At 38.4% G+C, this 13950-nt stretch overlaps 1 protein-coding gene across 1 annotated transcript; it reads right to left on the bottom strand.

Moving 5' to 3' along the window:
* Window positions 1–7020: 7020 nt before the first annotated feature.
* Window positions 7021–12110, bottom strand: LOC311211682 (vertebrate ancient opsin-like; the record flags this gene model as incomplete). Its single annotated transcript, XM_084290580.1, has 5 exons — window positions 7021–7251; window positions 7994–8233; window positions 9197–9314; window positions 9947–10157; window positions 11750–12110. The coding sequence occupies 5 exons, from the start codon at window positions 12108–12110 to the stop codon at window positions 7021–7023; spliced, it is 1161 nt and encodes a 386-aa protein (XP_084146706.1).
* Between the last annotated feature and the right edge of the window lie 1840 nt (window positions 12111–13950).

Here is a 13950-nt window from a genome sequence, read left to right as displayed (position 1 = left end):
GGTGGAGGGTTGATCTGATCCTGGAGAAGCAGTAAATGAAAGATAAAGACAGGAAACAAAAGCAGGAATTTATGCTGCAGCTAAATTTGGGAACACGGAGAAATGTATTTTCAAACTTGGGTTGATTGCTAGTTGCCTCTCTTTACCTTTTAGAGCTCTTGACAATGGAGACTGAGTGTGAGCAAGGACAAGGTCTGGTTTCTTGAAATTGGAAACTGATGTGATTAAATGCATTTTTACCAAAACTAAAACCAAAACCAATAAAACAACTCAAGTCAAAGAAACAAACAAACAAACAAACAAACAAAAAACATTAAGTTAAATATTTGAAGAAGTTAAGTTAAAGGTTAAGAAGTTAAGAAGATAAGTTAAAAAATTTGCAGAAGCCGTCTAAATACCATAAAATGCAAATGGATGAATGAGGTTAATCTCCATCTCCCTACTTGCAGAGCTATGCTGGAATGATCCAGTTTATTATGAATGTTTGGTAGAGCTAGTCCTTAATAAGAATACCCGCTCTTCTCCATGCCATTTCACTTTGAGCAGGTAGTATCTCCTGTAGCAGCACTCTGCATATTTGCATGTGATTTTAGAGGAAACTAAATTTGCATATTAATATATTTGTATCTTTGAAAAGCAGCAGCAAATCTCCGGGGAATCTGTGCTGTCTGTTGCTGGAGCAAGACGATGACAACTTTTTTGAAGTGCACCAATACATCATTCAGTAGCTAAGCCCTCATCAAAACCTTTTTCCCTGCTAGTGGGTAGTGAGGTGTGATGACATTTTAAAATATATTTTTCCACCCCCCTCTAGATTTGAATCTATGGAAAATAGCTTGGATAATGCCCTTCTAAATTTCAGAATGTTATCAGTAAAAATGATTCTTACAGTTGTATTGATCCAGAAGTCTGGTGTCCATTTTAAATTCCCAATGCTGAAATAACTGATTATGAAAGATTTTTATTTTTTTTTTTTCCTGTGTGCCAAAATTCAGCCAGGAACTTATTTTTATTTCTCAGGCAGGAGAACAGATTTTTTTTCACACTGAAGTTCTAGCATTACTATAATTATTATATTTATTTATAATATACGATATATAATATACGATATATATTATATATATAATATATATATATATATATATATATATATATATATATAATATATTATATATATTATAATTACTCATTCCTATGGAGATATGTAAGAGTACAACACTCTCAGTGAACTGAGGCCCCAGTGGTCAGACAGGAGCAGGGCTGGGCCGGAGCTGGGGGAGGTGGCCATGCCCTGCACCTCAGTTAGCAATTCAATGTGCTTTTTCATAAATATTGTCTTTGGTGCCATTTTGGATCTGTAGAATATTTCTCTAAATTTGAATTGATGTTTGGAAACACTTCTTATCTTCAGTATGTCTAAATACTACTGTCACACCTTTGGTTAGTGACCTGAGTAAAAGCAGAATGGTTGAGGGCTAACAGAAAAAGTGATTTAAATTCCCTTTCATTTTAAAACTAACACATTGACAAATATTTCTGTGCCAAAAGAATACTGCCAGCACATTATCATTCAGAGAACAGCAACAATTTGAAGCCTCTAATAATGTATAGAAAAGTAGTGACTTTTTTTTCCTTATCATCCACCTTTAATAACCAAAAAGTACATAAAATGCTAGTATTTCTAAACAAATTTAAGTAATTTTCTTTTTCTAAAAGCGCATTAAAAGTATATCAAAATTGTTTTCCATTAAATATATAATGTTTTCCATTATATATATATATAAATGAAAATTATTTTCACATTAGGAAAAAAGTCATGCAAGAAGTTTTGACTGTGGAGGTATTTTGGGTGGCTTCTGCAGACAGGATGGGTACATGCCTTGGGAAAAGATTCTTGAATTCTCTTTCTAGTGCTTGTTTATGAGTGGGCAAAAGGAAGAAGGGCTTAATGTCATGACTTTTCAATGTATTCCCATACATTCGTTTGATTCCTCTTTTGTTCCTGTTGTGCTGCAGTTCTCTCTTTTCCTCATAAAGTAGCCAATGTTATTTGTCTGCTCTATAGCTGAAATGAGAGCATTGCTCTAAAGCTCATATGAATACCCTGCCCTTATAATGTTTTGACTGCATTAATTCAGTGCTTGATGTCAGACCATCCTCCCCACCATGCACAATGGTAATGTGACCTACAGCTAACCTCATAATGGCTATTAGGGTATTAAGTGGGTGTGTTTCCATTTCTGCTAGTGGCGACATTGTCTTTGACTACAGCTACAAATTGGTGTTTGCAATTCATTTATAGATGCAACCGAAGTTTTCCTTGGTGAAGTAGTCTAAAAACTCACCCATACCACTTCAGGTTGAGTGACTTGTACTGAGGATGATGTAACACTTATCAGATGGCAAAATTCCTATTAACTTCCTTTTTTCTTAGGTTTTCCATGAATTTCTACGCTGTGTTTTTCTTTGCCATTGTTTAAGTTTTTATGTTTTATTTTGTCCTACAGAAATATACTCTACATATCCTGAGATTCTCAGAAGATAAAATACTTCTGTTGCTTTTAGTTAAAGACTATCACTTCTGCCAATTCTTCATGATTTAATACGGCTAATACCATTAACATGTGATTAACCTAGGTCAACATATGCTTGAAAGAGAAAATCTGAGTCTTAAATGTAAGACTTTTTGCTTTCATATCATACCTCACTTTTTAAAAAACTAATGAACGTTTTCTTTTAGGCGTGCATACGAATAGTAATTGAACATCTTACTCTTCCTGTCTCACAATATTTTGAAAACATTTGAAGAGCTTCATATATTGATTTTTCATGATATGATAACATGGCATTAATGGTAAAGAACAGGAATTGTGAAATGATGTAACTCTCATAATGAGGTTCATACTTTGGTTTCAAAGATTGAGCACTGTGAAAGTTCAAGCTCACTGAGTGTAAAATTATACTGCAAAAGACAATCACCTCATGAAATTTTATGAGATGAATGCAAAGCCCATAGCGGCCTTGAACTGAATTCTCATACGTGCAGCTCTTGATGTATTTTGTAGATGTATTTCATGTAATTGATGTATTTTGTAGAGCAACACACCTCTTTAGATCCAACCATTATAAAATGAAGTTAAGGTCTCTGAACCTGAAAAGCCCACAGGCTGCAGCTCTTCGAGAACTGCTTCCACATGGCTCCATACCATGGAGTCCATCTGTCAGGAGCAAACTGCTCCAGCACTGGTCCCCCACAGGTGGAACCCTCCCCTCCCCACTCTCCCCCCTCTTCTTCCTCCCCCCCCCCGCTCCTATGTGGGCTCCTCCGTGGCTTGCAGCATGGAGATCTGCATTGCTGTGGCGCCCCTTGAGCCATGGGTGGACAGGTGGACAGCCTGCTCCACAGTGGGCCTTTCCATAGGCTGAAGGGTAACATCTGCTCCAGCACCTGGAGCTCTTCCTAACCTCTTTCTTCATTGACCTTGGTGTCTGTGGGATTGTTTGTCTCTATAATTTTCTTTCCTTTCTCTGTCCCAGCTGTTGTTGTGCAATAAGTTTTTCACTTTCTTAACTACGCTGTCCCAGAGGTGCATCCAATGGCACTCATTGGCTTGGCTCTGCCAGCAGCAGGTCCCTTTTGGAGATGGCTCTTATCTGACATGGGGCAGCTGATGGGCTCTTCTCACAGAGTCCACCCCTGCAGCCACTCTGCTACCAAACCCTTGCCATGTAAATCCAATATGTTCCTTCAGAAGCAGTGGGTTGCACACAGTGGGCTCCTGAAACACATCCATATGAGCAGGCTGGCTCATACTGTCTCCCACATACTAGTGTCGTTACTGCTTTAATGTTAAAATTGATTGCTTTCACAGAGCTAAAGCAAAATGCACCAGAAATCTTGGGCTGTGCAGGGAGATGGGGGCTAGGTATTCTGTAAATCCATCATTGTGAATGCTTCAAGGGGCCACAAGCAGGAAAGAGCAGCCAAGCAAACTATGTGAGCTTGCCAGGGCCAGAGTGGATGCAGGGCCACACTGCCTATGCCTGTCCCTCTTCCCCCAACAAAGAGTTCCAGCTTCCATGCTCCTCTTGGGCATGGGAATCATAAAGAGGTCAGCCTTTGCAAGATAACAGGGTTTAAGGACATTATTATAATTTATTTATTTATTGTACTGTGTATCCGTTTTACCTTTCCCTGATCCCCAATATCCCCATCTACTTCATGAATGTTTTTTGACTTCAAACTGAAGAGGGTACTGCTCTGAGACTAGGTCTGACCCATATATCTCAGGTAGCCTCTCATTCCTTTTCAGGGTACTTCTGTTTTTCAAACCATAACTTCATAAAATAAAGAGAAGAAAAAATTAAATAGAAACAAAACATTTATTATGTGTAAAGAACTTTTAAATTTGAAATGAAAACATCAGATGACTGATTCTGTATCACATTTCTATTGTTAAGGTCTGTACAGTGTGTAGCTATTGTAGAGACTCTATATCACCATGGAAACAACAGCTGCTTCTACTGGCAGTATATTAACATCTTACCTAGAAATAATGGTTTCCCACAGTAAAGCATTTAAATGTAGTCAGCCATTGCCTTTTCTTCTAAAATGCATTCAGGTAAGCTTAGAACTTATATACAATTCAGAATCTGAGATGCCAGATTTTAGTAACGTTTCATACAATGTTCACCAAAAAAGAAGTCTTTATTACATGCATAACCAGGTTTGCTTTTGCATGTAAGTGATGTTCAGCTAAAGTTTTGTGTATTGAACCATATCATTGTATGAGCTAATTATATGAGATGGCACACAAACATGGAAAGCAGGCAACTTCTGTTCTTTTCCACTGTTTATGGAAAGTATATTTTTGTTGTGGTCCCTGCTTTTGACCTAAAAGGTGAAAGAACAAGTTAACAACTTATGTCGGGATCAGTAGCTCAATTAAAAGTGCTGAGGAAGTGATGTACAGAAGCAGAAATTTAAGGACTGCTGGGACAGAGAGGCAACTGCTCCTAAGAGAAGAACGGCAACATGGTGTGATTGACTGCTACAAGTTTCCTGTTCAGCTAGAACACTGATTATGTTTTCTGAGACATGCTCTAGCTCAGAAGTGAGATAAAAGCAAAAACATGAAGGGAAACACAGCCATCCACCATGCACTGATGTAACATGGCCCAGAAGATGCATATTTTTTGTATACTCTGGACACTAATTTCCTGAAATTGTAATTGTTAAGTGTCCTGGTTTTGGCTGGGATAGTGTTTCGTGTTGTTTTTGTTTTGTAGAGGCTTGTATGATGATATGTTTTGGATTTGTGGTGAAAATAATGTTGATAACACATTGATAGGTTGGCTGTTCCTGAACAGTGCCAGCAGTAAGTCACAGACTTTTCAGCTTCTCCCACTGCTCTGCCAGTGAGGAGGCTGGGGGTGCACAAGGAGCAGGGAGGGGACAGAGCCAGGACAGCTGCCCCCAACTGTCCAAAGGGATATCCCAAACTACATGGCTTCATGAAGAACAAGAAAACTGGGGTAAAGAAGGAACAATGGGGTCTTAGCGGGGGGGAGGTGCGTTTGTCTTTGGTGTTTGTCTTCCCAATAAATTGTTATATGTGATGGGCGTTGCTTTCCTGTAGATGGCTGAACACCTGCCTGCCAATGGGAAGTAGTAAATGAATTCCTTCTTTTGCTTTGTTTGTGCACAAAGCTTTTTCTTTAAGGCTGAGAAACATGGAAGTGCTAGACCTAGAAAAGAGAAGGTTCCAGGATGGCCTTATCGCAGCCTTGCAATACTTAAAGGAGGCTTATAAGAAAATGGAAGGAAACATTTTACAAGTGCCTATAGTGATAGGACTAGGGGCAATGGTTTTAAACTGCAAGAGGATAGATTTAGATTAGATACAAGGAAGAATATCCTCACCGTGGAGCACTACTAGGGTAGTGAGGTACTGAAACAGGTTGCCAAGAGAAGCTGTGGATGCCCCGCCCCATCCCTGGAAGTGTTTGAGTTCAGGTTGGATGGGGCTTTGAGCAACCTGGTCTAGTGAGAGATGTCCCTGCCCAGGCAGAGGGTTGAACTAGATGATCTTTAAGGGTCCTTTCCAACTCAAACCATTCTATGATTAAAAAACAGAAATAATAGTTGTCTCCTGGAGCTACATGATCTCAAGAATATGATAGACCTTAGCTCTGCACCTCGCAAGGACATACAGTAAAAAACTTCTGTATTACAAAGCTCAGCTTCAGAACTCAAGTAGTGCTACTGAACCTTTCTTCAGTATTCCTGCACAGTTTTCTATACCCTACCTTCTCTGCTAAAGTTGAGTTGATTTCAGAAGTTGCTATGGGCACAGAAGTTTTCCTGACAAAGAGGGAATGAAGAAGGAGGATATGAATGACTCTTGATGGGGATTTTTTTTTAATAAATTAGTCCTTGGAAGTCTTAACAGCTCACCTGACTTGCTGCAGATGACGTTTTCACCAGGGACAGACATAAGTGCAGAAGCCTTAGGCTTTTTGTTTGTCTGTTTTAAGTAAAAATTCTGAAACAAACCAAAAAACACACAGGCCTGCCTCTCTCTGAACTGCCGCTTGGTTGAACTTGAGTCAGTTGTAGGCTAAATATTATTCATTTTCCATTAGCATGTTGAAGCCGTGTACCACTTCATGTTTCTGCTACAGTCATGTTTTACACAGTCGTCAGTGTAAAACTCTCTTATCCTTATTGTGCCACATGCCTGCGTGAAAATATTGGGCTTCTCTAGTTTTATTACCAGGGGCAAGCAGGCAGTGGATAATAGAGGACTAACACAATAGAGGAAGGGAGTAACGTTTTGGCTGGGCGTTTGATTGCAACTGCAGAGCCAAGAAGCTCTTGCATTCACTCAGGAGCTCAGAATCTCAAAGCCAGTGTCCACAGAACTGAGCATAATGTCCACCATGACATTTTTTATATGAAGTGATGGTAACAAGGAAACATGATGTAGTAGTACTGCATTAATGATCACATCTCACTCCCTACATGGGCCAGATTTTGTTTTCTGAAGCTGCCAACTGAGCAAAAGAAGGGCAATTTGTGTGTTCATCTCCAGTTTTCCTCTTAGAAATGGTGCTACGTACTGCCATGATGGACAACTCACTGCCTCTTTTGTCCTGGGTTAGCATTGCTCTCTCTGAAGTCGGGTTCATGTTGGACTCTGCAGTCTCTATGGCACTGCAGCTGAACATCTCAACCAGACACCTCCTGAACTAGAAGGTTGAAACAAAAGAGATCAATCAAAACACAGAAATTAAAAGATATTTCTATAAAGCAGTTTGTGTCTTAACTAGAACTCTTGGAAATTATCTTATTAATCAGTTGGGCACATACAGAAATAGCCCCATTAAATATATATGCTTGTGACACCATAAAGAACTCTCAAAGTGAGAAACAATGACATCCTAAAAAAGGCACAAACTACTAGTAAGCCTCATTCTAAGAAATAATTTTCTTCTCATGCTTGTTCCTAGCCACATCTTGCCGAAGAGAACTGGTCATTTCTCAGGGTTCATGAGTTGCTTTCATGCACTAATACACAGCTATTCAAAGATGTTCTCTTTCCATTTTGTTTACATCCATGAGCACCCTACCTCAAAAGCAATTCACTGGTATTGCATTCCTAAAGAATAATAGAAATATCATGGGACAGTCTTGAAAATAGACTTTTCATACAGAAAACTGTATGAAATAACTGACATTCACTAAGGGCTGATTTCCCTTTCTAATAGTTAAACCTAATTATTATTAACATTCATATTGTAATAATGCTCTGAGGTTTACGCTATGCTCCAGTAAGTAGACATAGTGATTTTTTTCATTTTATTTTTTTTAATTCTAAATGCTAGTTATTGTATTGCTGGTTAACTAACAAGTAGATAGAAATAATTCATTATAAAGCAAGTCTACATATGAAAATATGAGTTTTAAAGACACTTTGAAAGCATACGGTACCTGTTTGTTCATAAAGACATAAATAATTGGATTATAAACAGTAGCTGTTTTGGAAAAGAAAGCTGGAATTGCTGCCAGACGAGGATCCAATTCAATGGAAGGATACGCAGTGACTAGGATAGAAAAGGCAGCATATGGCATCCAGCAGATTAGAAACGCAATGATCATAACAACAACCATTCTAGTCACTTGTCTTTCAGGTTTCCTGGTAGTTCCCAGCCTGCATTGAGTATCTGACACCTTTAAAGAAAAGACAGAAAATTCCAGAAAATAAACAAGGCCTTCATACAGCAAATGTGGGGGAAGTTTTATAATCTGCCATGCTATAAGGAAAGATCTGTTCTTGTCAAGTATGATAGCATATAAGAATGCTGTTACTGGACCACAGAGTGTCAGTATGAGTGCTAAGGGATGTGAATTACTCTATCCTGTGATTATTCAGTTTTCCTTTGTTTACATAACTTTATATTTTTATTGCCAAAATGACAGAAAAAAATGCTAGGACCATCTTTGTACAAAAACATAGTTGCAGTCCAGCATGACTGTAGCCTGTACAGGCACACCCAAGCTAGATTTAGCCAAGCCATGAGAAGTGAAGTGATGGCCCAGATTTGCTGTCCAGCCTCACACATGTTGATTTATCTCAAATATTTTCATGTGTGCTGCAGCAACACACCTCAAGGCAGTGCAGATATACAGACAAATTCCACCTGTGAGAAAGGGAATCCTAATGATTTTAGTCAAATTAGAGATAATAGGCCTCTATTTAGAATGCCAAAATACAGAATACAATGACTCTGACGGAATGAGCAACTGCAGGTATCTGACAACACCAACTTCCAAATGCAGACATTTTAAGCTACATTCTGAATTGTCTGGTTTGAATCTGAAAAACTGCCACTGAACTGAATTGCAATTGTAAATAAACCAATACTGGCTCATCCAGCTTCTTTATTTATGAGGCTGGCATTTTTTCTAACGATGTTTGGCTAATGAGACATAAGTGATAAAACTTGGACACTGAAAAATCATTTCTAACCATAGCATAGATTTCTGTTTGTAATTATAATTCTTTAACAAAGCATGACAAGTGAGCGTATTTGCTGTCTGGAAATCTGACGTCTGATCATTATGGAAATTTGAACACAAAAATTCCAAATGATTACATACATACACATTTTACTTATTAGTGCTGCTTCTTACCTTTCTTAGCTTCTGCATCAGTTTTCCATAGGATACCAAAATTACCAATAAAGGCACTATAAAACAAGTGGTGAAAAATGCAATAATGTAGGTATGATCAGTATAAGCTCCTGAATACCTGTATAAAACACAGAATACATCGTGTATGTATTACTAATGTGTTCTGATTAATATTCTTGAAGAGTTCATTTTGCTCTTTAAAGGTGTCACTAATATTTTTAACTGTTTTTAATCAAAACCCCCCTGTACAGCTCTAGTCAAATCACCAGATGGAGCCCTGGGCCATCTCCCTAGCACTGGGCTAGGAAACGTTTACTTTGTAGGATCACAGACACAGAACTATAGAATTGTGGGTCTGTCCAGGTGGGAAGGTACATGTAATCCAACCTCCTGCTCAATGTGATGTCAACTATGGGGGTAGAACAGGTTGCACAGGGCCTTGTCCAGACTTCTAAAAATATTTTAGTCCTCGTTGAATCCAGACAAAAACCATAAGGTATGGGACAGTTATCTTCATTAGATACAAAAGCTTCTCCTTTTAGAAAATTATATATATATATACACACACACACACACACATTTTTTTAACCTGTTCTTGACAATTTTTTCTTGGTTTTGTTATAGCTTTGTCTACCTCTAGTTTTGCCTGTAAGTCCATCATCTTCAAGCTTTTCCTTTAAACTCCTGCTTTGGAGAAGTCATGAGCTGTAAGTGTAATTTCTTCACAATACTCTGCAAGGATGGCCTTACCAGTTAGGCTCGCAGGTAGTTCCAATCTTACTGGTGGTGTAGCTGCTCCAACCCATAGTTGGTGGGATGGTCCAAAGGAAGGAAAAGGTCCACACAAAGGCAATACCTAAGGCAGCATGCTTCCCCTTCAAGCGCATATTTCCCAGTGGGTGGCAGATCACTATGTACCGCTCAAAAGCCAAAAGTGCAAGAGACCAGAGAGCAACAATACCTACAGTGGGAAAACACAGTCAGCATAAAAAATCAGATAGATTCACTGAAAATCAAACACTATCCCACATCACAGAGTCACAGAATCATTTATGTTGGAGGTATATCTGGAGGTCACCTAGTCCAGCCCTACACACCGTAAGCAAAATCCATAGAACAGGTCGTCCAGGACTACGTCCAGTTAGGTTTTGAACATCTCCACAGATGGAGACTGAACAGCTTCTTTGCTGTGGAGACTCCAACAGTTCTTTGTAACCTGTTGCAGCATTTGACCACCCACCATATCAGGAACATTTTTCATCAATCCACGTTTTCAAAGGATGTGCAATTCATGTGCATTATTCTAATATTTTATTAAGAATACAAGATTTCCATACTTGTCTAGTTTGTCAGTAATAATGACTACGAACCCAAGCAACTAATTGGACCTTTTAACTCACAATGACTTTTTTATTCTGTTCTACTCTGAAAAGCTGCAAATTACATATAACTTCCAATTTAACAAATGAAGATAGATCCTCAAAACACTATCTTTGCAAGAAATGTCATATTTCAGACTGTTGTAGAACTCTAGCCTACAGACAGCTGCCCACCACATTAAGGTATCACTTTATTAAAGACCACCTGGTTGTTCACCAACATCTTGAAACAGCCTGACCTTAACTCCATGAGACACGCCTTCCATGCCACAAACTGGTAGAAAACCATTGTCCCTCACACATATTCCTTCTGTGTAGCTTAATCAACCTGAGAGCAACAGTGGGATTCCTCTTCAGGTTGAAGACCAGCAATGTGTTTTGATTCAGAGAAGTGACTGAGTTAAAAGGCTGGCTTCACTATGCAGCTTCTAAAACAGAACCAAAATATCACTTGGCAGAGATACAAAAGCTCTGTAGGAGGCAGGAATTAGTTTATATGTTCAAGTAATTAGATGTTCAATTTTAAAACTGTTTTCATATTTACTCTGCAGAGGTATATTTACACAGTGAACTGGTGACAATTTTCCCTTCTAGAGTAAAGTACTCTAGTAAAGTAATTTAAAGTAAATTAAAGTAATAAATTTTATGTAGTCAGCAAAACAAAGACAAGATAAACAATCACAGAAAGATTCAGGTGTGTGGGGTGACAGTTACAGGCATGTCATAGTTCCTCAGAACCACTGGAAGACAGTTAACATAAGATGTTTCAGTGCGCTAATATTTTCCACAGTTTTAGAACAGCTATTTGTTCTCTCTCTCATTTAACCACATACACACACCTAGACACAAACCTTGAAAATAGTTGCACATCGTGATTTTTTCTCACAGTTTTACCCACAATCCTGCTATTCTATTAGCAAGTTTTTTCTCCTTATATTAAACATATTCAGTAAACAGTATACAAGCAACAAGCCACTGATATATGACAGCAAAAGTGCTGCATGTTATTCACTCATGCATGAGGTACACCGCAGAACATGCGTAACTGGGGAAAGATCCAATGCATTCAAAGGCATGCAAAGTCAGAGGCTCAGGAAGCTGCAGGAGAGTTAGTAGAATACATTAAAGGAAGTTCAAAGAAAAAATGTATAACTACCAACAAAATCAAGCTTACCAAAAAATGTGACCGCAAATCCTTCCAGTACACAAGCCCAGTATCCCATATAAAAATAACCTTTTAGATTGGCTAAAAAGCTGATGGTGCCACCAGTCAATGAGACCAGAAAATCAGCCACAGATAAATTGACTATAACATAATTGACAGGTTGTCTCAACTGCTTGAACTTAAAAGTTACCAGGATCACAGCCAGGTTCTCAGCAAGCGATAGGGAGGTCACCACCAGCATTACTGCTGCCAGAAGCCTGAAGTGCCAGGGCTGGATGGAATCCAAGGGACGACGAAAGGGATCCCATCTGCCAGGACCAGAGAAACCAGACAACAGCGACTCATTTCCAAGTGCTCTGAATGCATCCATTTTTTTCTCTCACTAGTGAAAATAATATTGGAGAATATTGGAGTTTCTAATCTGTAAATAAAGTTCAGAATTAAAAGGAGAAATTGTCTGTCTCCAACAGAAATGTAAAAAAACTCTCTATGTTTCCGCTTTCTGGTAATAATCCAGGAAACAAAGTTTTGGTCAGAGGAAGGCTTAGTACTGTGCAGTGCATGTGGGAACAGGGATAAGCAAGAGAATCTATTACAGAGTCTTCTACCCCTCTCTGCTGGTAGTCTCCTGCCCCTCTCCAGCTGCCGCTGATACTGTCTTTTTCTCTAATAAAGCCAGCTGCAGGTTCCCTCCTTCTGTACCGGCCAACAGCAGTGATTGGAGCAGATATCCCTCAGATCATCCCTACTCTGTGGGGAAAAACAAAACATTTGCTTGAATCCTTCCCTGATCTCTAGCACTGTGAAAATGAAGCTTTCCTTTTGCTAGTAATGAGGGTGGAGTGATCTTCCCCATGCCCTGCACTGCTGTCAGCACAGCAAAGGGGGAGGCTCCCACCTGACTCATTTGCTTGAAGAAGGGCTGCCCTGCAAAGACTGACACTGGACTATAACAGCAGCTCTAAACTTGGCAGGGAGGCTGGATTCTAAAACCCTGCTCACATCTCAGGCTAGCTTACAGCCCCAGAACTGAAGCTTCAGATAAGTTTTCTGTGTTATTTAGTGCAATTTCAGTTAGTTTCTCCTAGAGACTGTACAGCTGTTATCCCTGATGAAGGCATAATTATTATAATCACAGTTTTAGTGCTAAAATCTCAAAGATGCACCATGGTATTTTAAAGATAGAGCCTGCAAATACATTGAAAGAAATAAAATCAGTACAGCATGACAATAGACAGCAGAAAAATTAATTGCTAGTCAGATATTTCTGAGAAAAATGAGTGGATGTATCTGTATTATATATAATAATAATTGTTAACAATTATGCATAAGCAATCCAGTTTTCATCCTAGAGTCTTCAAAATTTGGACATGCACCATATGCAACACACAAAGAAAAAAACAGGAGCTGAACTGAAAGTAAGAACGAGCAATGCTACCTATCCATATATTCCTCTGAGTTTATATTTGTTTTAGTTTGTATGTGAAACACTTAACATAGGTTGAAATCTTTTGGTATGTATGAATGGAATCAAAAGAGCTTCTGGGCACAGGCAGAAAGAGTTATACATCAGAAGATTTCAATCTATTTCAAACAACAAAAAATGACAGCAGCTTATAATTAAAATAACTTTTTGATATTTTAAAATAGCTTTAACATACTCACTTGAAAGGGAAAGACAGAGTTTAAGCAGAATAAATCTAGTAACAAAAATACTCACAAAATAATGCTTATTCAACAGAAGTATTAAAAAGTTCCAAGCATCAAAAAAAGAAAGATCAAAACACAGTGACATTAAAATGCTGACAGCAGATCCTTGTATGGCATGATTCATCATAGCTCCATTGCCTGAATACTACAACAGAAAATCTGGACCAGTAGTTTAAAATCAAGTTCAAATATTATGTTGCTTAAAATGACACATTAAATTCTTGTGAGTGTTAAAATGAAATTAGAGTTCTGAAATAAAATATAACAGAGAAGGCATTATCTGGATTTCTCTAACACAAATTCATTGCCTGTTCATTGACACCCCCTTAAAGAATGGATAACTGTTGTTTCCAGTTATTTTGTTGTTTTATGCTGTGATATTGTTCAAGTTGCTTGCATGAGTAATGATTCTGATTACAATTTAAATGCATTGTCTTTGTCTTGTGAGTCCTCTGCTTAGAATCCTTTAAAAATATTCTTATACTCAGCTGCCCAGTTTG

This window comes from Netta rufina (genome assembly GCF_964035555.1).
Source record: "Netta rufina genome assembly, chromosome: 7".
NCBI classification, from domain to species: Eukaryota; Metazoa; Chordata; class Aves; order Anseriformes; family Anatidae; genus Netta; species Netta rufina.
Note: the sequence above shows the minus strand (reverse complement) of the source record. Positions and strands in the feature narration are given on the sequence as shown.